The 27,617-nt window shown below is 42.9% G+C and overlaps 1 protein-coding gene across 1 annotated transcript in view; it reads left to right on the forward strand.

Annotated features, from left to right (window-relative positions):
• Nucleotides 1-27,617, forward strand: part of WNT3A (Wnt family member 3A) — an 86,784-nt gene that overhangs the window by 40,207 nt on the left and 18,960 nt on the right. Inside the window, exon 2 of the mRNA XM_005143967.3 lies at nt 9,647-9,888. Coding sequence (XP_005144024.1) covers nt 9,647-9,888 — 242 coding nt within the window. The remainder of the gene's footprint in view (nt 1-9,646; nt 9,889-27,617) is intronic.

The following is a 27,617-nucleotide window of genomic DNA, read 5'->3' on the forward strand; positions in this document are numbered from 1 at the left end:
CCTTCTAACTTGGTATCAATACCTACAAAATCACACACAAGTGTAACAGAGAGTTCCTCACTGACTGCTTGGTTCAATAAAAGTCCTTAAATGCATGCTCAGTTTTAGTATGTGCTTAGGTTCTATTGATTACAGTGTTAACTTGAAGTACAGACTGATGTACTTTCCTAAGTTGAGGCTACCTGCATTTTCCTTAACAGTACCTTATGACCAGAACACAAAGTAGCTGTAGGATTCATTAGAAGGAGAAGGAAAAAGAAAAAAAAAGAAAGAGAGCAAGCAGAAGGAAGGAAAAACAAAGAGGAGGAAACTTTATGGCTCCGTAAACAGCTGTAAGCAATGTCTCTGGTCGGGTCAGACCGGTCTGAGTTGACAAGGCAGTGTCTCCAATTATATAGCATGCTGTAGCCTGTAAAAATGAAATCAATTTGTTATTTTTCTGGGAGAACATTATAGCGTGAGTTCACACATTTGGTGAGCCTGATGACTCAGTGAAAGCCAAAGAAGGAACTCACAGACGTGTGTGTGTGTGTGTGTGTGTGAGCACAACTGAGAGAGGGTACGTATGTGCATTTAGCATGACCAAATGCATGCATTCAAAATACATTCTTGGAGGACAGGGCAACACATGTAAGTAACTTGCTGTATTAAAATAGTGGTCAGTGGAAATCATGGTCTTACAGCACTTCCTAAACACCACAATGACGGAGCTTTCCATCCAGGGTTCTCATTTCAGAACTGTCTTCATCACTAAGGAGTTTCAGGACAAAATTCCCCCAAGCACTTAAGCACTTAAGCAATTTAAAAGTCCAACTCCAATCTTTGCAAGGATCTGAGGTCTTTGAGCCCAGTCCTCCAAGGTATTTAGCACTGACATAGCCCAGGACAGACCTCAATTCAGGGGGATGAGCATTAATGAGAGGTTTGAAACCACATTATGTAATTTATATTGCTGATCATTTAAAAAAGGTTCAAGTTGGAATGCTTCAGGAGAGAGGGTGAACTAGGAGGGTTAAGACTAGCCACACTTCTAATTATTATTGAAATTCATAGTAGGAGTCTAAATATCTTTAAATACTGTATTCTTCATTACCTAATATGCCACCTTCTCTCTTCCCTCAATTCCCCTAATTTAGCACACCTGACCTGGAAACTCTGATCCATTTTAATCTGAAACTTGATTTCAATGCCCAAGGTACATAGGGATTACACTGGGTAGAAAGAGGCAGGTTCTCTCACAGGCCTGCCAGTCATTGTGTCGTGAGCGCACATACATGCATATTTTCCATTTGTCATGAAATCCTGATAGGGGTTAGGCTGGGAGAAGTCAGAAGCAAGACAGCAAAGGTGTTTACATGAAACTTTAAATTACTCTTCTTTCATTTGCAAGTAACTGTTGTTCCTCATCCCAGGTAAATTTATCCATCAGCAATATCATTAGATGAGTTCATTATAACCACGAGATTTACAGCTCTCATAAACTGCAGTGTAGGTGGCAGATTAAAATGTTAAGGCTTATACATCTCTAATACCCTGCACTGCAATCCTGGAAAATCTTGTAAGATATATGGAGCTGGATGGAGGCAGACTTCAGCAGAGGGACCTCCAGGAAGAAGCTCCAGATGTAGGATGTGGTATAGAAACAATATCAGAGGTCACTGTGTCCTGGATCCAGGCTTGAAAACATGGTTTGAGGGGCAATTATTCTGCTGGATGTGTTGTTTTTCAGATGAGTTGTATAACAGAGGAGTTAATTGCCTAGGTAATTAAAGAGTTCCTGAGACTTTTTGCAAGGCACTGGGTTGTTAATACTCATATTCTCTCCTCATCTGTTCGGTAGATCCTAAGGGAAGACAAAGCCAAAGAAACATCTCTTGCACTGAGTGGAAGGTGCTGAGTGTTGTGGTGTGCCTTAGTTCCTGTGGGAATTCACTGTCCTGGCCAAACCTCAACTCAGATAATTATATTTTGCTTTCTTAGCATCCACTTGAAGATGCCATTGAGTATATTGTTTTCCAAATCCAGACCCAAATTGGTATTGAGTGTTATAAATAAGCTGCATGGTCCATATTAGCGATATCTGCTATCTCTCAGTGAAGACTACTTGGTGTCCTCTTACACCCAGGGATTTCTGAAATTCAACAAAAAAGGGTGTGATTCCTACTCCCTACCTTTGGCTTGCTAAAAACAAGGTGTCTAGTTTATGCTCATCACTTTTCCACAGCCAGTGCTGCCTCCTAGGCATCTCCAGTGATTCAGCCCACCTATCTGAGGCACCTATCTTAGGATGGGCTGAATTGCCCTCTGGAGATGCTGATCTTGCTCCATGGACTATAGCAGACAGCTAACTTGGCTGAAATGCCTAATTTTCAAATGGTCAAAGTCAGGTGAGATGAGTCCCACGCTTAGAGATCCTCTGATGAAAGGTGCTAGAGAAATACAAAGCTGCATCATCATCACCATCATTATTATTAATGCAGGGTAAGGGTGGAATTACTCATGGGAGAAAAGTTACCTCCATGCCTGCATGTTTGTAGGATAGGACCCAGCCACAAAATCATATACATATTCTCTGGGGTAAAAGAAAAAAAAATAATTAAATATAGCTTTTGTGCTCTACTTCAGGGTGAAAGAAGAGATATCTAACAAGAGAAGCGGAAACAACAGTTAATCCAGTAGGTTTCTGTCTTCTTTTTTTCCATACTGGAAGAAAAAAAATCTAGAAGGACAAACACCTGCCCAATGAATTTGATCTAACAAGTTTAGATTTCTTAGTTCTCAGTTAGTGAACAACTTAGGAATAGGCTGTCAATAGCCACATGATCAGACACCAGAAGTTGAAGACCTCACTGCAATCAATGTTACAGACACTCATCATTTCTAAATTAATGTGTCATTTCTGTATTGTTACATTGCTTAGGCAGTTTATTACTGAGCAATATACAACCAACAATACTCTCTCAAGCTGAAAACATATTTTTCAAGATAATCAGTTACTTGATTCATGTCTTCTAGAGCTAAATTTATCACTTCGCTGATCTATGTTGAGGCGGTTTTCAAACTTTCAACAAGAATATTTATTAAAAATTTAGTTATTGTCCACATTTTGTAATTTCGTAGGTTTGGGATAGTTTTAATGTCATAGAAGAAAATAAATCCCATCCGGAGGGACATTAGTTAGCATAATTATTTCCTTTTCCATTTAAAATTATGGGGTTTAGCAAATACAATTACTTTTCTTTCCATTCTAAACTTTCTCCAGGTTTCATTTTCATTTTCTTAGGAAAACAGAAAAATAATCACAATGCATGCTAGAATACTGATGTTTTCCTGTGAAAAAGAATATCATTAAATGAAAGCGGATTTATTATTTTTTCTGCCTGTCTACCCATCTGTCCTCCAGACTGGTGGTTCAAGCCTCTACAGAAGAGTTTTGCAGAGATTGGGAACTGGTGTATGCTGTCAGACTGTAAAAGGCTTAGCTACATCTTTTGTGTCTGGTCTCTTAGCCCTTCCCAACTTCCAGTTGTCCATGTTACGTGGGCATCATAGTTCTTCTCTCACGTATACCATCCCTGTGTGGTGAGGGTTTGTGGGAACTGAATCAAGGCTGACTTACAGATCCTATCCCATGAGACTCTTGAACATTCAGGTGCTATTGGCTGTTCATCGCAACCTCCAGTGTTTTGAAATTTCAACAACCTCCTAGTTACTCATTTATCTCCAAATAGGTTTTTAGGCAGCCTCAGAGACGTGAAGTTCATGATGGTTGACCTTAGCAATGCATGGGGATTATGGTTAAGGCACCTTATAGGGCTTAACTGGTATTCTGTAGGATGGAGCAAGGGCAAGGGCTGCTAGCAGCTTCCCTGTGAGCCTTTCTGGACTGATACCAAGAGATATGGGACAACCCTTGATGGGTTTTCCTTATAGCTTGACAGAACTTAAGAAGACTTCTCCAGCCACCTTCTTCGTTTCAAAATTGTAGTGTCATAATACCAAGGACATCTTGTGAGCAGGCATCTTTTTAGATAGACCACTCTGCATATCTTGCCCCTCCATATGGTGTGTCTGAGATTCATCTTCAAAGTTAGATGTGGCACCACAGAGAGGCAGCCAAAATGAATGTGAAAGGAAACAAGTGAGGTGAACCTCTGGAAATCTGAGCGGGTTAAAAGAAAAGATTTGGAAGAAGTATGACATCTTGTTAGGGGACTCCATTCAAAAGAAGTGTGGAAGAAGAGCACCTGCAAATGAACAAAAATCCCCTCTGTTATAAGCAGACATCCTTTGACTTAACTTCTTCAGCAGGACTGGCTGCCATCTTGCAGGAGCTGATTCACTGCTATTCCTGAGTTTTCCATGTTCACTGGGGACTTAAGTGCTCTCTGGGTCTTATCCTGGGTCATTAGACAAGTTAAACTCTTGCTGTACAACATTAGTAAATGCAGTTATTTTACTTGTGTTGGGAACCCCAAGAGGACCTCCACTGAGGAACCTCTCAGCAGCACCTGGAGCCAGCTAAAGCCCTCTCCAAAATGAATAGCAAATTAGAGCTCCTGCAGAGTTCAAGAATAACAGAATTCAGGAAGAAGCAAGTAGGCATATGTGTCTCTACATGCTGCTACTGATGTGTCAAGGACTTTTGACAGCCATAATGAGAAGGTAGTGACCTTGAAAAGTCAGTAGAGTGCTATAGGGTCATCCAGAACTAAAGCCTTCTCTGTTTCTGAAAAAGCTATGAGCATACATTTTCTTCATTTTTCTTCCTCATAAACTGGCTGGGTTGTCCATTCCAAGAGGGAGGGTACATGTAATTTATTAAGAAGGTGGCCAGGTACTTATTTACAATAGCTCTGCTGAAGGAGCAGATAGATTGAGATAAGTGAAATGAAGAGCTCTCTAGGTGTGTTGGCAAAGAAAAATGCTCACTGAAGGCTGAATTAAACACTTCAGGGCATGCAAGGCTTAAAGATAAGCCAAGAACTTTGGCTGTGGACATACAGAATGTTTTCATGGCTCCTGAGCTAATGGGAAGAAAAGGCTAATTGGCTTAAGAAGAGCAATTCTTTGACCTTTTCCCTTGGATCAAACTTGAGCAGTACCTGTTCCGGGGAGAAGAGCAATTCTTTGACCTTTTCCCTTGGATCAGACTCGAGCAGTACCTGTTCTGGGGGTGTGTTTGTAAACTTGAGTGTTTCATGAATTCTCCAGTAGAAAAGAAGAGGTTGGTGTAATGCATCCAGGAAATATTGGTGCTTAAAAAATTTGAAGATGATGTCTGGTCGGACCACAATATGTGATGCTTCGGCCATTTCTCAACACCACATTTTCAATATTGCCCCCATACAAAAGAAAGTTTAGAAGCAGATCGCAGGAGAGTGGAAAAATGCAAAAGACTGATTTAACTATTTGGAATCAGTGAAAAAAAATGCATGATGGGAGCTACTAGGGAGCTGAGTAACACTGAAATGAGATTCTGATCTTTATAGATTTTTCACAATCTTTCCTAAAGGTTTTGTTTGTTGAGTTGTTGCCTTTTTGAGGGGAGGTATAGTTGGAAGGTTCATAAAGCTCATATTGCATGATCAATAAAAATGGCAGGAAGCTGAAAGAACTTGGCTCTCCTAAAGACAAATTTGCTTTAGAGAAGGGGAGAAAGTGTTTATACTTGGAAGCTGGAAGCAAAGTAGAGACCAAAAGAGGGTGCTCTGATAGATATTATCACACTTCAGGGTCTTCAAGTGAGCTAGGAAAAGGACTGTGCTTAGCTATGTTTAACAGCAGAGGCACTGTTCATAGAGAGATGTTTTGAGATTCCACCCGGTATTGTCAGCTGAAAGTCAAGTGACTACACACTCCTCCATGAAATGCCAAATTTGCATTACACTAACTCAGTGCCTGATGACACCTTGAGAACAGACTCTTGCAGGAGATTGTCTTTTGCAGATTAAAAACTTTCCAGACTGTAACATAGATCAAAGCAAGGTGTGACTGTTTCCCTACTGTATTGAGAACAGTGTGAAATGCAATTAAAAGTATTTCTACATGTTTTTATTTTTTTTATCTTCGATGATCTTCCCAGCAACGGAAACGAATGGTTGAGGGCACCAACCTATAAATTCTTCTTCCTATGACTGGTATTTTCACTCTACCACTGCAGTAACCACCAAAAAATATAGAGACAGGCATGACTTTGGCTGATTACATAATTAAGTTTATGAGACAGGAATCCTAAAACTTCATCCAGGTCCTATTGAAATCGATTAAGAAAGTCCTCCTGCCTTCACAGCATGGTGGATGGAGCCTACAGTGGGTTGTTTCTATCTCAGTGGATACTTTATCTTTGACGGGAACTGGATAGGGCATTTTGAAAGTTTTGGAAAGAATGCTGGTGATTCTAGTTGATGTGGGAACAAACTATATAGATATTTCCAACAAAGTTAGCTTTAGAGACTGGGAAGTGTCCACATCCTGGACTCCCTGATAGTGGCTGAACTACTCTCTGAAGGATGAGTCAGAGCAACTAACTTAGTGCTTTTCTCTGGAGGCTTCAATGAAGGCATATACCTCTCTTCATTGTTTAAAGAGATAGAGTCATCTACCTCCTGAGCCTAAAGTTGGCATTTGTGAATACCTACTAATTCCGAGTGCTCAAAGGTTTGAATGGGTTGAGATTTGGAGACGTGGCACCCTGAGACTCTACATTCCCAACAGGGCCACAGAGGCAACACTCTCAACAAACTCTCTGAAGCCTGAAGCAGTGTTCTAGAAGGTGTCTTTAGTCCAGAAACTGCGATCTAGTGTTCTCTGTGTAACAGCAATGAAACAAAAACGCACACAGTGCAGTCAAAATGAAAACACCCTTTGGCTTGGCATGGGCTTCATTTCACAGGTGCTTTTCTGCCACTAGTTGCTCCCTAAATTAATCTAAAGCTCAAGAAAAACCCACATCAAGCTATTTAGGTAGATAGGAAAAATAATTTAACTGGGTCCTTCCCTTGGTCTTCTACTGTGGGTTCCTGCAGGTTCCTGCAGGAACTTGCCTCCTTCTTCCAGCTGAGCTATTTGCATGGGCTTCCACACAGCACTTAGCTTTCCTGAGTGGGACTTTTCCAAGGAACTTAGCCATCCCAATTGCTAGGTATCATGGCATGATTCATCTGGAGACTTTTACAATGCAGACATATCCCACTCATCCAGGCATCCAAGCTGTCATGATAGTCTAGCCAATACAGTCAATGGAGGCAAGGTCATGATTCACTTCATTCCAAAACAGACATCTAAAATGGGTAGATGAATCGTGCCCTGCAAGTGCCTGTTTCTCTCCACTGACTGATTGCAAAAGCAGACTGGGGTGAGTAGATCAGCTGGAGATGTCCATGTTGCAGACATCAGAAGACAACTGGCATGAACACAGTTGCCAGTCAGTGTGAGCTGCCTTCCTCCCTGTTTTAATGGAGTTGAAGGAGAGGTACTTCTAGAGGCTGAGGTGGTTATTTGTCCCATCTTCCCTCCCTGGGGTAAGATAAATTGCCCTCTCGTGTTAACTGAAGTTATTCATCTCCCATGAAGAACAGAAAGGTGAAAAGAGGTGTCCAAGTTTCAGAAATCAACTGAATATCCTTTGCTTTCCCAGGCACCTCCTATCTTGTCCACCTAAAGTAAATTTACTGGAGGGCACATTCTTGGCTGAGCTGATTATATTGTTTCTAGACTTCTGCCTAGATTTATTTGGGATACAGAAATGGATGCCCATGTGTCTTACTCACCTGGAAAGGCCTCACATGTAAAACCTATTCTATGCACAGTTAGCAAAACTGCTGAGATGTGGTACCAGACCATCTGAATGTTCATTTCCTTTTCACTTCTGTAGCCTCTTGACCACGTACCCATCAGGAAGGGAGCTAACTGGTTGCAAGGACCCTTCTCCCATAAAGAGTACAGACATCTTAAACCATTTTTTATCATAGCCTACAGAAGTGCTAAAGTCAAGCTAATTTCTTCTTAACTCCAGCAATAATAGAACTTTTATACTTCTTTTTGGTTAGAGAAAAAGAGAATGGAGCATATTCCTTGACTGCCCTGTTGATAATTCAAACACACCAGGCTGGTCCCAGATGAAAACCACACAGCAAAAATTAATATAAACAGAAATACACACTGCCCAGGCAGGTTTCTCTTTGTCATTAGCTCTGAGTAGAAAAGTCAATAAAGAGATTTAATTTGAAGAAAAGGAAATTATACTTTAAAAATCTCTTTAGTTTTAGTAATCAAGATTATTATTAGAAGCACCAGTAAAAACACTTTAAAAAAAATCTATCTAATTAGCCACATATCTTCTGATCTCTGCAGAGCTGACTTGTTTGTCTCTAAGGCTTCAACCAACGTAATAGTTCATGGACACTTCTTTCAGCAAACTTCCATTTGTCTGAGCACAGAATTTGCACTCAAGTTTTGTTAGGGTTTTTTTTTGGTGTTTGTTTGTATTATATTTTGGGGTTTTGTTTGTTTGTTTGTTTTTATTTAACTTTTCTTATTTTAACCAAAGCAATTCACAGATTGATGGTGAAAGCAGGATCTCCATGTCCTTTTGATAGTGCAGCAAAGTTGGCATTATTTTGTGAAAATAAAGCCCTACAGTTCAACCTGATTAGAAAGCCCCAGTATTAAGCTTTGCAAAGCACATGCTTGGATTAAGCAGGTGTGGAAATGCTTTTCTAAACAGCAGAAAACCTTTTCTAGACTATACTTTCAGGATGTTACCAAAATGCCCGGCATGGCTCCCAACTTGCGTGCATTTATACTTGAATGTTTCTAGTAACATGAGTACCATTCCTTACACATGAGAATAGCACTGATATTGGGTCCATAGGAGAAGTTTTCCCCAAATAGTTTCTATTCTATCAGGGCTACATTTCCATCCTCTTTCTTCTATAGCACAGGAAATTTTACTGCTTATGGTAGTGAGTTTACGTGGCACTCCTACAGCATCTAGCTCAGAGTTGGGATTTTTAAATTCTCAAGGTCCAAATTGCTTGAGTCTTTAGGGCCATTTTCTGTGTATGTAAGTTACCTGGTAAGGTTCAAATATATAAAGCACACTGCTGAATTGTATGATGGTTGGTCGATTTGTGGTGTTCCCCTTTCAAAGACTTGAAGCATGGTGTCTTCTACTGTTAAGTGTTACCACTTTGTGTAGCTCTGAAAGCACTTTTGACTGTCTAATCCCCAGGCTTCCTCAGCTGCCAAATTTTCCGTAAAGCCTACCTGTTCTTGCAAAGGTGTGCTTGGCTCAAAAAAAGAAATATGGATTTGACCCTCTGGTTGCAAAGGAATGAGCTGAGCTGTATGAACTGAGCATTTTTGGGCAGAAGAAGCACGATGATGAATTAAGGTATTAAGAGGATGAAGAAAAGGGAAGGAAGATATTAAAGGTAGAGTTTCTCACTTTGTTGGGCCTGTAGGGAACTTTAGGAGAGAGATGAGGTATTTTTGGGGAGGGATGATAGTGGAATGGATGTTTTCTGGAGCAGAGAATGCAGAGAAACTGAAGATGCTGATTTTCTGTACCCATTCTTGTGAACCAAGTACAAAGGTGAAAGCCAGCCTGACAGCATCTCTTCTTCCTTGGTTTTTCTTTCAGGTCCTTGGCAATTGGTCACCAGTATTCCTCCCTAGGGACTCAGCCCATTCTCTGCGGGAGCATCCCAGGACTCGTACCCAAGCAGCTGCGCTTCTGTCGGAACTATGTGGAGATCATGCCCAGTGTAGCAGAAGGGGTAAAGATTGGAATCCAGGAATGCCAACATCAATTTCGAGGGAGGAGGTGGAACTGCACAACTGTCAATGACAGCTTAGCCATCTTTGGTCCTGTGCTAGATAAAGGTGAGTGTAGTGCTACTGGTTTGGTGTTAGCAACATCCATGATGGACTAGCATCAGAGATCTTGAGAAACCTACTGTGAACACAATTGCTTCTCTTAGTGTCATGTAAAATGGGCTGCAGGAGACAGGACTTTCTAACTTTCCAACAGGGACAGAAAGTACATGTGTGCCTCCCAAATGCAACAAGGGTGTTACCCACCAAATCCATTGTACAGGAAATATCCAGTCACAAGTAACCACTATTTCTACCTCAGTCCCTACTGGTATTGTATAGTTAACACAGAACTGGGAAGTGCCCATTTGGCACTGCACAGAGAGTGGCGTCATCTCTGACCCTGTTTGGAGCAGGAAGTTGGACTAGAGACCTCCCAGGGTCCCTTTCAACATGAATTATGCTATGATCTTATGCCCCTTGGAAGGAACACAAAGGTTTATTGTGTTTTCAGTGGTCAAGCTAGATGTCTGGTTCCTTTTCTGACCCCATGGCATTTCATGCTGCATTTTCAGCTCTCTCGATGATTACAGAGGGGAAATGATCAGCTGTTGGTGATGGTTCCTAGAAGCTGGACTTATCAGATAACATCAGTTTTGATACCATAATGGGATACAGTGAAGATCAAAGGCCTGAGGAAATCACCATCAATTAATGGTTCTTCTTTCATTAGTTATGAACATGGCAAATTAAGACAGAGTGCTGATTCAGACAAATAATTCTGACATAGCACCCATTGATATACCCTGGCTAAGTCTGAGTATCTTGTCTTTCCCTCTGTAAGTTGGCAGGAACCTATTTTAGCCCATAAAAACTGTTTTATTTTTCTTTGCCCTTGTAGTATGCCTTTTGAAGTCCAGCCTGTCTGCCTGCCTTTCTCTCTCTCTTTCTTTCTCTTCCTTTTCCTTTCTGTCTCTCTATCTGAAGGTTCCTCCTAGATGATCTTCAAGGTCACTTCCAACCCAAACCATTTTATGATTCTATTACATGATTCCACGATCTGGGATAGCTTTAGGGAATCTCCTGAGTTGGTGTATGTAGCTGATCTCATCTACCTTAGGGCATGTTCTTCCAGTACTTGCCATCTGGAGATAAGGGTTTTCTTTGTTGTTCCCCTGCTGCATTACTCAGAAGAGATTTGGGCACTTTGTCTTGCTTGAATTTTGAAAACCAGGGCAACCAAGAGAGAGCAGAGCCTTGATTTGTATCATGGCAGGGCTTCCACCAACAATAAGAGATGTTTCACATGCACACAGCAGGAGAAGAGGTGGTTTCGGCTCATTTTCAGCCCTGTTAGAGCTGTGGAGCTGAGGCACTATATAAATGCTGGTGTCACTATTCAGGTTTAGTGGTGAGAGGTCATCCCAAAATAATTACACCTGTAAGATCTTCTATTGTGGTGCACTTATGCCCATCTCAAAGTATCATACCACAGTGTTTTGCATACAATTAAAACACCCATTCTGGGTGCATCACTACTGGGGGACTAGAGCAGCTGAATTAGCCAGCAAAGACAAACTGGTATTTTTCCCAAACACATAAGCCCAGCATGATTTGCACAAGATCACTGACTGGGCACAGGCAGTAAGTGTAACAGATAACTCAATGTCTTTGCCTTGTCACAAGCCTGGATGTCCTCAAGGACACCTTATGCTTCCAGATGGTCTTGGTTTACACACTTGACATCTTCTGTGCATGAGGAAAGCAATCCTCACCTCCTTGCCCACTGAAGGAACCCCAGTCCCACAAGCTGCCCAATGCTCTTATCTCACAATGGTGTTGACATGAAGGGTCTATCCATGCTTGAGACTGCAGTTTTTGGTAGCCAGGCTCAGGGAGGGAAAGAAGGCTGGGACGATTTCATAACTGAAGAATGTTGTTCCTTGAGGGAGAATCAAACCACCCTTCAGTTTTGCTTCACCTACAGCAGGAGGGGGGTGAAAAAAAAACAGTTCAGTCACATTCTTGTGCAGCAGATCCCCCAGGGTAGGAGCATATTTGAGCTCCTACCCAGAACAACAGAAGGAGAAAAGGAAGGAAAGGAAGCAAGAAAGTAAAACTCTGTTTTGCAGCTTCGTTTTTAACTCACCCAAGTGCCTTAACTGCAGCTTCTCATGTGAGTCAATAGGGACTCACATGAGTAGGTAGTAGGTACATATCTTCCCCCAGCATAAACCAGTGTAGTCACTAAAGCAACTCCCCTGTGCTTTACACAACTATCTGCAAATCTTTCATTGAAAAGGACTGATTTTAATGCCTTCAGGAAATACTTTCTAGGCCCAAATCTCACTGAGGCTGCCTCACTGTCTGGGCTACCCTTGCTGCCTTGGTATCTCATTGTTAATTCAGGGCTAGGCTTGAGCTGTGATTCAGCAGTGCCAAACTGTCACCAGACTCTGGTCCTGTTAAGAGCCATGTTCTGAAATCTTGTTTTAAAATTGGACTCTTTTTTCCCATCAGCCTATTCATGCAGAGAAATCCCACATGGTTTTCCTACAAGTGTTTTTATATATGTATTTTTTTGCATTTCCATAGCCAGACCTAATTAATCATATTAACAGTAATGATATTCATGAGCTTGACAACAAGGGAATGGTGATCCAGTTCTGCTGCTACTTGGAGGCAATACTTGACAGGCTTGGCCCTATGTCCCTCTAGTTCTTCATATATCACTGAGGACATAGGAAGAAGAAAAATCCCCCATCCCATCCAGCTATTTGATCACCCTGTTTTGCAGGTCCTTGGCTGAGGAATAAACATTCCCCATTCAAAGGGAACATAGCCACTTTCTTTACTATGACGGGGAATGATTCAGGCATTAGCAGGAGGTGAAATTGCTACGGGGCTGTTGGAAAAGGGGGTTTCTCCTCCTCTGTGGTCTCAGGGACCATGTGAGCAGCTGTGCAGCTCCATGGAGAAACATTCAGATAGGTGACACTGTTGGGTCTTTCTTGCAAAGCACTGGGAAATAGGTGTCTCAGTACTTTAGACTGTTGGGAAAGCAAAGAAGAGTGCCTATACGGAAAAGAAGTGAGCCTGCTCTCTTTCCCTCTGCCTAAACCCACCTATCTGGTTATCAGTCATATACTGATATACGTAGAATCATAGAATAGTTAGGGTTGGAAAGGACCTTAAGATCATCTACTTCCAACCCCCCTGCCATGGGCAGGGGCACCTCACACTAAACCATGTCACTCAAGGCTCTGTCCAACCTGGCCTTGAACACTGCCAGGGATGGAGCATTCACAACTTCCTTGGGCAACCCGTTCTAGTACCTCACCACCCTCACAGTAAAGAATTTCTTCCTTATATCCAATCTAAACTTCCCCTGGTTAAGTTTTAACCTCTTACCTCTTTTCCTATCACTACAGTCCCTGATGAGGAGTCCCTCCCCAGCAACTTTATAGGCCGCCTTCAGATACTGGAAGGCTGCTATGAGGTTTGCAGACAGCCTTCTTTTCTCCAGAGAAGAGGCTACAGTTCATACAATTTCTAGTGTCCCAGAAGTTGAAATCTCAACTACCGGACAGCTGAAAGGACCAATCACTTGAACTTTTCAGAGTCATTTCTAGAGGAAAAAGAAATGTTCTCATTTGTTTCTTCACCTGTCTTGTGTGAAGCAGTGGATCATAGTGGTGTGAAGTAGTGGATCATAGTGGTGTGAAGCAGTGCCATAGACACAGAACATCAAGTGTTCATCACAGCCCATGCCTACCCACTTACGTGAGAGGTTTGGCAGTTTTTAAGGCAGTTGTTATATCTTTCAGTTTCCCAAGAACAAGGGATAATTCTTAGTTGCCTTTAAAAATACAGAAAACAAAACCATGGAGGATACAGCAAGAGGGATATGCCACCACTGACAACAGGAAATCAATGGTGCAACCCAACAGGTGTTTGCCATCCCAAACTTTAGTTAAATATATTGGGAATTGTGTCTTTTGCCCTGCTTTCAGCTATAGTGGATGAAGACGCTGTTCATATTTAAGTTGTGGTGCATCTTATAATCTCTCAATGCTGTGAGAGTTCTCTTTGAAACTCCTCTGGGCAGAAATATGAACCAATCTCAAGAGAAGTAATACAATAAAAGCTGATCATGGCCCTGTCTCTTTAAAGGACCTCAGCACATAATTAAGTCAAAATAAAAGTTTCCTCCCTCTCCTCCCCCCATTCAATAAAAGTAAATTACCTCCAACTATTTAAGCCCCCAGTTCCTTTAAATTTAAAAAGGGAGCCCTTGTCTATCTATTTCTTTCACTCACTCCCACCTCCTTCTGCTAAAGACTGGCTGGGGCTTTAAACCTGCCAGCTGGACTGAGAAATGGTTAATAGTTATTGTGGAGGAGCAGCTTTTAATGAACTATTGAAGAATGATACATTGATGGAGTAATGGGAGTTTAAGTCGCTCTGTAATGAAACAGGTTCTCAGCACAGACCCATTGTGGTGTAAATACAGCACGTCTCTCCCACTGTTTGGTCAGGACTAAATAGCAGAGGCCAGAGGGGGGTCAGCTTATGGGGTCTCCGCTTTAGTTAATCAATCTGATTGGATTAGGGTCACTGCGATCCCTAATAATGTCAAAGGTTACGCCAAACTGGATTAAATGCTTTGTTGGGGAGGGCTCAGATTCTTTCAGCTTTCTCTGACGCGGCTTGTTTATTAGAGTTTAACACTCGTGCAACCTTGGGAAGCCACACCGTCCCTCTTTGTACATTGGGGTGTTTGCTGGCATGTGAGGGGTTTGAACCAGCCCGGGTGGGTGAGCGCGCATCCTGTGGCTTTGTCAAGTGTCTGCACCCATCGGATGTGCCCTCTGAGGACATATATCAAACTCCCCACTGGACAAATGAGAGCCTAATGGGTGATGCAGAGGCTTGGAGGCATAAATTCATTCCAGAAATAATTACTGGCCGTCGACCCTGTTAGAAAGCAAATGATGAGAGCCACAAAAGTAGTGTAGTGTCGTGCTCCCCTGGATTAACCCTGTTCCTATCCAGCAAAGAGATGTCCTTTTTGATACAGCTTCTGTTTGTGAAGTTAACAGGATGAGCATGGAAGAAATACGGAGTATTCAAGACCACTTGATTTCTTCATTATTCAATTTGGTAGATGTCTTATCTTCCAGGGGGTATCTCCCTGTTATCCCCTCCAGGGAGACCATGAAATGTAAGGAATTGCTATTGTCTTCACTCATGATGTTTCTACAGATGACACTGTCTTACAGACACAGCAGAAAGCCCTTCAGAAAATGATAATAATCTTCTTGAAGGTCACTCGACAATGGAAAGAGGCAGCAATAATAGTGCTATACTGGTAGAGATATGAGATCTCTGGGTTTCAAATGCCTGTTTCCTTCCCACAGTAGAGCATACACTGAATGTTTACAGCCTGCCAGGACTGTCAGATTATCCAAGCAGACTTCTTGCATGATGCAGCCTGGAGAATTTCCCCTCAGGACTTCTGGAATGAAACCAAAATCTGGATTTGACTATGATATCTCTTCCCAAAGGACATCTTGCCTTGACATACCACCAAGAGATAGACAATATACCTATCCTCCCTTTTACAAGCCTCTTCATATCTAATGCAACACTACTCCAGTGTTGACGATCAGCCACTATATTTTCCTTTGCTAGATTCAGAATAGCTCTTCCAGAACTGAGCTTTTTCTTTGCTACTTACAGTTTTTAAAAAGTAAAAATTGAGGCCTGCAGAAAAGTAGCAAAAGTTTGGGTCCTTTATATCAGACAGCAAGACAGTTCAAGGGAGTTCCATTTGATGCTGGGGTCCTCTGGGGCATGATTCATCTGATGCGTTCTAGACAGGATTACATTATTCATACCCTGAAGTTTCTGCATCTCCCCATCAATCACTGAGGGAATCCAGGGAGACCGGCTCTTGATGTGAAGACTCCTGCTCCCAGGGACTACATGAAGGGCAGAGGAGGCATTTGTCTGGCTCATGACAGATGTGGGATTCAGGTCACATCCAGTTTCATCTGGGATACTGGGCACTGTTATATTTGCAGCTAGGCTTATTTTGCATTCTAGATCTTTTGTGGATAAGTTCCATGTCTTATCTCTCTCAAGAAAGCCCAAATGTTACTGTGTTCATGGGTTGACTCTTTTTCCCCTGTTACTACTGTGGGTAAGAAAGCTCATCTTGTGCCTAGCTAAATCCATGTAGTTTTTCTCCAGGTTTAGCAAGAACAGAACAAGACCCTTATATTAATTTATAATATCTCGGAGATGCAAGTCTCTACCATATATTTTCCTGCTTTGTCATAACAATATTGCTCCACAGGCTCTCTGATAGGCCTGATCTCATCTACCAAAGTTAGATGTTAAAGTGTGAGCTAGTCACCCCAGGCTCCCTTTGCAGTCAGTGGAGAACAATCGGCATCTCCAGAGAGCAATTCACCTGACCTATCTTAGACACCTATCTCAGGATAGCATGAATCATAACAAGATGTTTATTTCTCTCCATTGACTATGGAGAGCCTAGGGCTACAGGCTCAGACTTCCATGTGTACTTCTTAGAGGCCCATTTTGAGGACAAATAGTTCCCACTTCCCATCTTTCTCCTGTTAGAAAGCAGTCCTTACATCTGGCCTCTGTTAGAGAGGCCATTTTACTAATGCAAGAACATGGCTCTGGAAAGGATCTCCCGGACCACTGAACACAGGCGGTCCTTTGCTGTTTCAGGCATAATACCATCCCGTACTGTTTTGCATGATTTAAAATTAATAAGTTTAGCACACCTCATCATATTTTCCTGATGGCATTCTGGCATCTCAGTTGTCTCTGTGCCAAATGCTTCCCCCTTTTTCCCTGCTCTAGATCAGACTTCTCCACTTCTGCAATAAAGTAAGGCATGAGCAGAAAGCCACAAGATACCGATCCATCCAGGAGGTTAGTTACATGTAGGAGGTACTCTCTGCTCTCTCATGAAACTCTTCCCAAGAGGATCTGATTTCCAACCACACCCCGTCTACCTCTCCGCTAATGGCAATTTGGGCAGCTGCCCTGGTATCAACAACGGAGATCTACAAACTCTACCCTGTAACTATGGGGAAGGAAACTGGAAGGATCAGGATTGAAAATGTGACTATGCAAGCTCCACTCAGCCATCAAGATGCATAAATACTGTAGGCCAGAGATTTGCCAGTGGTGCTGAGAAATAGACTGGCAGGTCCTGGCTCAAGACAGAAACCTCAGTTGTGTTCTATATCAGTATAAACCGAGTTCGGAGCTGGGGATTCCTGCAGGGGATAGGACAGTTGTAAGTGCCTATCACTGCACTGCATAAGTCCAAGTTCCAGGCCACAGCTACAGAACATATTGACAGTTGCAGCATTTCTGAACTGGCTTTTATGTAGCTAATTCTAGAGGCAGCAGCATTGGAGGAGTGGGGGCAAATGCAGTTTGAGGATGTGTAGATGAACTGTAGCCACATCTCTGGTTTGTCGCCCACATCAGTACCGGGCGATTAGCAGCTACCCCTGAGCCTTGGCAGGAGGTATAAATTGCAGCGGCAGCAAACAGAGATGCTGAGGAAACTTGCCAACATGTTTGCCCCTCAGCCTTTGGGAGCAGGATGCCAATGAGGTGGTGCAGGAGCACCTCTTACTGTTGGAGCTGCTGGTGGGCCAGGTCACCATCAGAAGGGGTCTCTTCATCCTCTTGTGGCTTTAGAGGTGCTTAAGGACAAGAGCTAGGCAGCCCTCTGATACATTAGAATAGCACCCAGAAGATTACAAGTAACATCATATTTTCCCCTTCATCCCCATTGAAGCTGGAGGCTGCACATGGCCTGGGTTTGGTGGGCTCAAGCATTTTCTGGGTTTCTTATTCAAAGGCCCTGACCTCATCACCTCTCCACCTGCAAAGTGATTGCAGGATAAAGATCTGGTTCTTGTGCATCTGTACAGTTCTCTGCAGATGAGACAGCCCGTGTAAACAGCTGTAAACAGCCAACACCCAGGCGCGGGCTGCAAACCTGGGTGAGCAGTGATGGTGAAAAGGAAATGGTAGCAATGCCAGGAGCTGATCCTGTTTGCTTTCTGTGCTCCCTCTACCTCCCACTGCACAAACCCTCATCTGTCAACCCTGACATGGAGATTTTTTCTGGCGACTAAAACATTAGACGAGGGATCAGGGAGGGGAGAAGGAACAAGACAGCCCGTGGCTACAAAACCGGTGGCGTCTCTCCTGGCGGTGGGAGGCACTGGAAACTTCTGCCTCAGGCAGAGTGCACAATGTGACGGGCTGGCTGGGAGCGGGATGTGCGGAGTTACAGATTTATTTCCTTCCCCCTCCCCGTTCTCCCCCTTCCCTGCTGGGTACATTGCATTCCCCAGCTGGGTCCAGGTTGGTTGCAACAGGGAGCTCCCTCTGCCGCATCCCGGAGTGCCAAGTCCAAGCGTGGGAGCTAGTCCTAGACAAAAGGGAACAGTAGAGGGAGCTGATTAGCATCCCTTTGTCCCGAGAGAATCCCAACCCTAAATGGGCCCTTGGCGCACAAACACACACACGCATGGACGGAAGCCAGGGAGGGAAACGGAGACGGCACAGGCTTGGTCGCCTCATCCGGGCGCTGGGGGAGAAAGGGGACACGGTGGGTTTCACCGCTAAGCACCACTATGGGGTGGGTTGGTCCCAAGCCAAGGCGCCCTGTCCTCAAGTCCACAAAGGTGGGTTTTGCTAGCTGAGGAGCTGGACATATGTCTGCTCACACTCCCATGTACCAAAGAGCCAAAACAAGCAAAGTCTTCTGACAAAGAGGGATCCAAGCCTGTGAATGTGGCTTTTCTTTCCTGTGAGATGTGTTGTGAGCTGCCAATGCTGAATAGATGTGGGAATTTTAAGGCCAGAAGGGGCTGTGGGGTCATCTGGTTGGATTCCTGTATAACAAGCAGAGAATTTCCTCCCTGAGCAGATATAACAGAGCAGCAAGAATAAAAACAGAGCATATAAAGATGCCCTGCATGCTTCTTTCTGCACTATGGGCTTGCACAGCAGGGGATCAGGGCTGTCTCCTGCCAAGCAGGCAGAGCAGACAGTCAAGGCACTTTTTGACAGGAGACAGGTTATCATGCTCTCTAAGGTCTGCTGCAGGACAAAGTGTGTGCCTTGATGGGCCACCTTCACCCGTTCTTTGCTTCCTCATCCCCATCTTTCAGGGAGAACCTCCTTTAAAGGAAGGACTCGTCATCCAGGAAGAGCCATAGGATTAACAAACAGGCAGGGATCAGCCTGCAGGAGACGGAATGGTTCAAAAGGATTGTTATGACTGTGTGAGTCTCTCTGTTGTGCATGTGAATGATGTGCTCATAGGAATGATGAGGACACATCTGACTTAAGACTGAGCAGTGAGGGTAAAGCCGGAATAGGAGGAAAGTAGGATTTTGGGAACTGAGAAGTCTCAGGAGATGCAAAGTCACAGAATCAGAGAGCTTCATGTCAATCAGCACCCAGCTGAAGTGGGTAGGGACTTCCACCACTCCAGGGTAGGTAAAGGTGCTGCACAGAAGGGGCATGTTATGGAAAAGCAGCATGAGATATGCAGAGCTGAGGAATCTGAGGACTGTGTGAAGTAGATCCCAAGACATTAAGCAGGAGAGTGCATGGTGAGCTGTCTCCTGTTCACCTTCAATGTGCTTCCATGGGGCACTGAAATGCTTCTGGAGAGTACAGCAGATCACTGTAAAATGGGCCCATAAAAGAAGGCAATAGATACGTCACAGTATGGATATGCACTGAAGGAAACTGTTGTCATTTTCACTTGGTTTGGGTGGGCTTTTTTAGGAAATATAAGCATGGTGATCCTCAGGGAGGCTTAGGGAGCTTTGGCTTTAGGTGACCCTAAAATCTAATGGCAAAGCACAGACAGAAGGGCAAAGAGCCCACCAGATCCTGGGAAGCACACAACCATCCACATTGCTGGAGGTGGAACTCAAGAGTGGGTAGAGCTTGTGGGTGAAGAAATAAAGAGTGGCTTTCACTTTTTATTTCATCTTGACTCATCTCACCACTCCAGCAGGGGGAAACAGTTTACAAAGCATACATGTTATTTGTCTGGCTTTTCTTCCTGGACCAGTGATGGGGACCAAGGCTTAAAAGAGAGGTTTTCTTTCTGGCTCTGCTTTTGGCTGTCATGCAGACAGTGGAGTAGGTCCTCCTTCTTCTGCATCTCTGTTTCCCACAGAATTCACCACAGAAACAGCTGGATATTTCAAAGAGAGTGATACCAAAGTAGGTCATATGTAGGGCCCTGCAGCTCTTGCAACATAATTTAGGTAGTTTTATTGGCCTACTTATGACTGTTGCTCTCAAGTTTGATAGACAGGGCACTAATGCTTCATGGAACACTTCCTGGTAGGCTGCAGTTTGTTGACTAAGCATCTGGCACAATTTCCTCTCCATTATTTCCAGGTGCTAAATCACATTAAATGATAGCTAATAATTATGGTTTATCCTTTCCTAATCATGCTACTTTCCCAGGGAAGCTGTTGCCACAGGGAGGTTGTGGGAGTGTGAATGGGTGGGGAGGGCATAAAGAGATACTTCTGTTCACCCGGAGCCATAAAAAAGTTGGAGACCCCTTAGGCTAGGCACACAAAATCCAGCCTGGGAGATATTATACCTTGTCAAAAATGTATTTATTTATTTTCTAGGCCAGTTTTCCACCAGAAAAGGCAGCTGAAGCAGCTGTATCAAAAATTAGATATATTGCAGGCAAAATTACAAGACAAAAATGCACAGCTATGGATTTCTGGTTGTGTTTTGCAAATTTCCAGTAGTTTAATTTGAGTAATTGAAGCCATTTTACTTCTTTTTATTTTGAATATGGTCTTATTTCAAGGTAGAAAATCATTAAAGTATCAAAAAAGCACACTGCTGTACCTTTAATATTTTATAAAATATCTATATTATTGAAGAATATTTTCTATTATTGAAGCTGAATGGTTTTATCTTGTCAAACAAAACATTCTGATATTAGTAAGATAGCATACTTCAACAGTCAAAAGTATCTTTTTTTTTCTCAGTCTTTTATCACATGGAAAAATTCAGACTTTCATGTTTTCCATCTGATTTTCAATTCCTAAAAAGAAAACAAAAAGGAACTTTCCATAATATGGTAATTCAATTTTTTTGGCCCTCATTACTGGCCTTAGGCATGACATGATCTCCAAACTCCTTTTGCTGACAGGCTACCTAAATCCAGATTAACTGAGAGGAGAGTGTCAGCAGTGGTCTCCTACGGACCCCTCTAAATTCACAAAGCAGCCCTATAACTCTATAAAACGGGAGTTGTAACACAGGCCCCAAATCTGTGACTTATTCTCCCCCATTATAAACACATCATGAAGATGCTCCAACAGGAAATTGCACAGGTTCTTCTCAGAGAAGAAACAAAATGTGGGAAAGTGTTTTAGTGCTGTTGCATTTTCTGTTCATAAAACATTTTCAGTCTGCTTTCCTAACTGAATTTCAGATAGATTCCTTGACAGACAAATTAGAAAACATACACGTGTCTTGAGAAAAGTAGATGGAGCTCTGTGGGGCTCAACCAGTCTGTGTTAGATGTTCAGTCTGTGACCAGCTCAGCAGTACTCTGGTGAGATTTATAATTGAGTTATCATTTGTGCCCAGCATCTGAAATGAAGGATATTCTCTGTATTTAGGTCCCCTTAGCACAGTGTCTTCTCAATCAAAAGTTAATGTTGCACTTGAACACAAGGCATGACTTCGTGATTCTGAAGGCAAAACCCTGGCAAATAATAGGTTTTGTAAAATTCTGTTTATGGCGTTATAAATTATAACTCTGGTCCAAACACATCCCTATATGATGTCATTGATCCCTATGGACTAGAAAAGACTTGAAGATGTAAATGCTTTACCATAAAATACTCTATACTTCCACTGAGAAAAACAATGGAGTCTTGCCTTCTTGTATTGGTTCTCAAGAGGACAGATGGATGCTGAAGCTTTTGAACTTCTCAGCCAGCAGAAAAGCATCATTTCAGTTTTCAGTTCAATGTCTCCATTGTTTGTCCCAAGCCTTCAGTAACTATATCAAACAATCAATGATCAATATGTAAGAATAATCAAACATAAGAGTTAAAACCTCTAAAACCTCTTCACTTCAACCAAAGACAACCACTAACCTCCAGAATATTCCTGTCCCATCAGTATTATTCATATTCATAGCCTTATTCATGTTAAGGCTACTGTGACTTTCCTGAAATCTTTAAATCAACCTGACTTAAAGCCAGCGTTTTTTCAAAAAGAACAGACAAGGGAAAATGAAAAAAGTGTTTGCTTTGTGGGTCTGGTTGTTGGTTTAGGGTTTTTTTTTAAGGATTCCAAGTATATCTCCATGTTTAACCTGACTTTTCATATAGATACTTTAGAAATGGACAATAGTCCTCTCTAACAGCCATATTCACGATTACAATTCTGGCACAAGCATCATACAGCAGTGCTACAAATAATAGTTATTCAAAGTCTGCAGAGTAGGATAGGTGCAATTAAAAAAAATATGTATCAGCATTACAGTTTTACTGGAAAAGAGGCTGTAATCACCAGTGTTGCAACTCAGTGAGGTCACTGCGTCAAGCACTCTGAACTATTAACTACACGTATTTGCCTATTTTATGGGGTTGACCACTAATGTGGTTGACCAAAAGCTGGAAGTATATTGGGCTTTTCTTGCTAGGGCTGGCTCTGACATTTCAGAGGCTTGAGGTTAACTGCTAGTTTGGTAATACAAGGCTGCACCTTCTTTTGTGAGGTTTGTGTCTCCTGATGGTTTAGACTTTTCTTTGGTTCCATCAACCCTGCCAGAAGAAGAGTGGGGTTCTTATTTTAGACTGTGCAACCGAGCACTTAGCCTGGCTTAAAAGAACTGAAGACATAAGCTGGATACTGATTGGGATCAGACAGGTTGGGATGAACATCAGTGTGGTGGATCTTCTTCACTTAATAAGCCACATGTTGACGTACAGCAGAAAGTGTGGGGTAGCGGTGTACCAGAATGACCTCAGATGATGATGGTGGCTCCTTTGGAGCTGGCCCGGGCAAGCAAGCCACATCCCAGAGTAATTCAAGCCAGTGATATTGGGATTATAGTCCCCACACAGCATAGCCCTACTGCTAACCAACCACAAGCCAAAGAACCATATGCAAAACACTGGAGAGCCACATGTGATTCAGGGGCTGCTAGGGAGCCACTCAGATACTCACCCAAGTTAATATCCAAACCTACCTTGAACTTAAGCTACCCACCTGAACTAATACACAGACTAACCTGCCTTAAAAACTGTTCTATCTCAACTTGGCCAACTGAGGTTAACCAGGCTAGGTAAAGTACTCATCTCTGTGTGGGGCTTATCAGCTGGGAGCTCTTCATTTTTGTGCTTGATCTCTAAGCAGCTCTGTGAGACTGTGGGAATCTGCAGATCATGGGCATTTTGCTTCTTAAGTCAAATGTATTTACTCAACAGGACTTTGAGCTTCGGAGACTGTTGCATTTAGCATTAAAATAAGGGTAAACGCAGGCCCTGAAATTTGAAGAATTCCTTCAGTTCCTCACCAAAATCTCTCTTCTAAATGAGATGACATCTCCACTGTGAAGTGAAAACCCATTCTTAGCTTTGCTTTGTTCATCTGTGCTCTCAGGTAGTTCCTGAACTATCGGTAGGCTTCCACCACTCCCTAAAATTAGCACCAAAGTTGATGGTGATGCCCACAGTGCTCATGTTTATCCAGAATGAAGACCAAACACAAAGATTAGAACAAAAGCACACCAAAATCTTCAACATAGCCAAGAAACATAGCAGAAAAATTGCACGTATTCAAGAAAGCCCAGGGGATGGTGGGACCTGGGAGTGATATATGGGCAGGATATAACATTTCTTCCCAGTACTGGCATTGCTCCACTTTGGGAGTAGGATTGGGCAGTGTATGGGTGAGCCAACTTCAGCAGCTCCAGGTGGCTGACTGCCTTCCACAGCAGGAGGTCCAACAATGTCCACAATACCTGAACCCTGCCATTGGTCACCAGTGACTTACCCAGCATGGGAGCCACAGATGAATTTCTGAAGAGTAATGCTCAGCTCAAGAGCAACAGTGTGGTCTCCAGGAATAAGCCAGGAACCAAACCTGATTTCCTGTAGCCCACTGACAGTTTTACACCCTCCCCAGCTTATATCCATTGTCAACACAAGCAAAGGCTCCATATCTCATTGCCAGTTGCTTAATCCATTCCTTCCCACCCCACTGTCAATACAATAATACCCCACTGAGGAGACCCACCCACCAGGAAATCCCCCTTTAACACCCTGCAAAGGAGCAGCCAGATTTATCTCTGCTGCTGTGCTGCAAAACAAAATGAGGACTCATCTGCTCTAATCCCCTCTTAAGATTTCAAGATGAGGCCTGTGTTCACATATTAGCATATCTAACAGCTCCTGTGTGTGCAGTGCAAGGCTACTGCTCCATGGAGGTAAATCATGCACTAACACACATTTCAGGTACCTACTATCTCCCTCTGAAGACATAGATGGCTGAGCCTTTGCAAAGAACTCATTAAAATGCCTGAAATTAAGGCTTAGGTTAAATGGGCTTTAAGATCTTCCTGAAGAATGAATCTCATGACTCGTACACAGCCTTCTGCTAGAGAGTTTGGGGGTGACTCCTTACATGTGACGCACAGAATTTCCATTGGACTCAGTTTTGGCATGGCAGCTGTGACTTCCATGCTGTAGGTAGGTTATCGGCACTCTAGTCTGAGGAAAAATCTGGGATTTCTGCAGCTCCTTTGCACTGGCATGACAGTAAGGCCTTTCAAGGCTCTCACAAGTCTTGAAAAGCCTTGGAAAGGTCTCAAAAACCTGTAGGCAGATGTCATTCACGGAATGGCTTTAGTTTTGGGGTGAAGGTGTCCACTTGGGATGTGGGTGACAGAACATTTTTATCATTGCTGCTCTTGAGGCTTTGGTGTTTCATGCTGAAAGTCTCAAGCTTGATAGGAAGCACCGGGATTGTTAGGGAGCACAAGTTTTCATGGCTTGTGGTGGATGCCAGGAGGCTGGGAGGAGTAAGGAGGCCAAGGGCCACCATCAGCACTGACTGGTGTGACACCATGTTCTCAGTCATGCAAGACTTTTGTGTCCTCACTGTTATACCACCCACTGTGCACTGCATGTAACACATCCAGCCTTGTTGTAGGGAGTTGTCCTAGGTAGACTTTTGTACTGAACAACTATTACAGGTACCTGAAATTGCTGGAGACCAGACTTTTTGACCACGGTTGTGAATCAGGTCTGGACAATGGTGAACTGAAGACTGGGTGATTTAATCCCAGCCTTTTCCCAAGACCTAACCAAGTTGGTCCTCTTAGGATAAACAAACTCCGATGGTTGTTGTGGTTTTTTGGGCTATGATTTCCATCTAACTCCTTAATTTTGTTAGTCCCTGACTATCTGGAAGCAGGAAATACTAATATATCTGCTAAACTCCTGAATGACGTTGTCCACTGGAGACTTGTTGGGCCATGTAATATGCAAGCCCAAGAGTTTTTACTCCTCCCAGCTAACCTGAAAGAAGCATCTATTTGGAGAGATGCATTTTCAGGCCTGTAACCATCAGAACTTTGTTGTGCCAGCACAAATCCCAGTTCCTCTTGCCATACTCCATCCTGCAAGCCTTTTGCTGGCAAGTCTGGAACTGCACTGAAGGCGTGAGCTGTTTGCATGATTAAAGGTTGCAGGACTGAGCTGATTAGAAAGATTCAGCAAATTCTCCAATCACAGCATTAGCACAGATCCACTAGGTAAGGAGCTGGCTCTGGGTACATAGTTTGGCTGAGAGTAACTTCCACTGGTTTCCACCAAGAGCTGGTGGTTCTCAGCTTCTCTCAGGATTGATCCTGCACCTGCAGAGAGAATTCCTGTAAATATTGTTGTGGTTTTGGTGGCTTTCTCTTTACAATATGAAAACCTGCTGCTTTGATTAGAGATGGGGGAGGAGAGGGAATCTGACAATATTTTCTGTCATTTAGCACCTAATTGAAATCTTCCCTTAGGGTATTTAAAAGTACAAAATTGGCACAGATATTTTTTTATGAATAATCCTTTAATTAAATTTTTGCATATTAAATGTACATCAGTCGAAATCGTTATAGACATATAGTATGAGTGTTAGTCACGTATAAGCAAAGGGATGAATCAGTCAAAGACTGTGTATGTTACAACAGCCTCGCTCTCTGAGGGTACATGTGAGATGCTGAAAGGCAAGGGAAATTAAAACAAGAGGTGGAAGTGAGTGAGAAGAGAGAGCATATTAAAAAAGGCCAGGAGAAAGTTAAGGTATCCTGTGGGATTAAGGTGAGAACTCCCTTGCTTACGCAGATGGAGTTAAGGGACGAGAGCTCTATTCCCAGCTCTGCAACTTCACAGCATTACCTTGCTTTCTTCTCTTCCTTGCACATCCTCCTTTGGTTTGCCCAGGTTAATTTGTCAAGTTCTCCTCCACGTCCACTTCAATCACAGCTGGGGAGCTGGGGCTAGACTTTAGGAAGAGCAGTCTAACGGTAAGGGTAGTGAAGCATGAGGATAGATTGCCTGCGGAAGGGGTGGGAGCCCCGACCTGGGAGGTTTTCAAGAACAGGTTAGACAAACATCTGTCAGGGATAGTTTAGGCAGAGTGGATCCTGCCTGTGGGCAGAAGGGTGTGAGGTCCAAGTCTGGTATCTATGATTTTAAGGTTTTCTGGAGCAGGGGCTGAGCCTGTCAGTTCATCTAAATACCAGTTTCATGAAAAATAACAAAAAGGAAGGTGTCTCATTAGAAAAACTAAGCTTTTTGTAACAAAAAAAATACTCCTAGACCAAGATGCACCTCTAATTACGCAGGGTTCACTTTTATGCCACTTCCATTGAATTAGATAACAGTTACTCCGATTTACACCAAACAAAGAGGAGAATCAAGTCCCTTGCTTTTCAGCAGATAGCCAAGTTATATTTCTTAGTTCGCCCAATTTATTCAGTAACTGATTTTCAAAGACATTTCCTAAGGGTTCTTGTTTGTTCTCTTTTTTTTTCTGCACTTCACATATCATCTGTCCCCACTCATCACACAGGGCAGCAGCAGTTTTGCCACCAAGGGAGCTTACATTTAACAGAAAGAGAGGAATCTTCAGCAGCTCCCATCTCAAGAGACTGCAGGATATGTAGCTTTGATTTTGTTGCTGTAAGATAGTCAGGGATGAAAGCAATGTGCGCTGTCAGTAAACCCTTCAGGTACTGGGTTCCTCCAGCAGTTTGGCAAACGCTTTCCACTTCTACGAAAGTCACCAACGACAGTGTAGGCAGAACAGGTCATCACCTTTGCTTCTCTCCAAGTTAATATGCTGGATAAGGAGCCATGAGTTGTTCCCACCAACTCTAGAGTGCATACACACATAGCCATGAGGTGTGGATGCTCTTTAAGAACCTGTAGCAGAGCAACAGATGCAAAATCAGGAATAACATCATGTCCAGTTGCCAAATACAAAGGCAGGACTGACATAAGAGCAAACAGGCATTTGGTGAATTAAACGCAGCAAAATTGAGAAGTATAAAATGGAATTACAAGTTTTCTTGCAATCAGATTGGTCAAGCTCTGGAAAAGCTTCATAATGTAAAAGAGAAGAAGCAAAAATACCCTAATGACATATAGTCTGAGGAAGGGAATGCT

The sequence above is a fragment of the Melopsittacus undulatus genome, chromosome 1 (genome assembly GCF_012275295.1).
Source record: "Melopsittacus undulatus isolate bMelUnd1 chromosome 1, bMelUnd1.mat.Z, whole genome shotgun sequence".
NCBI classification, from domain to species: Eukaryota; Metazoa; Chordata; class Aves; order Psittaciformes; family Psittaculidae; genus Melopsittacus; species Melopsittacus undulatus.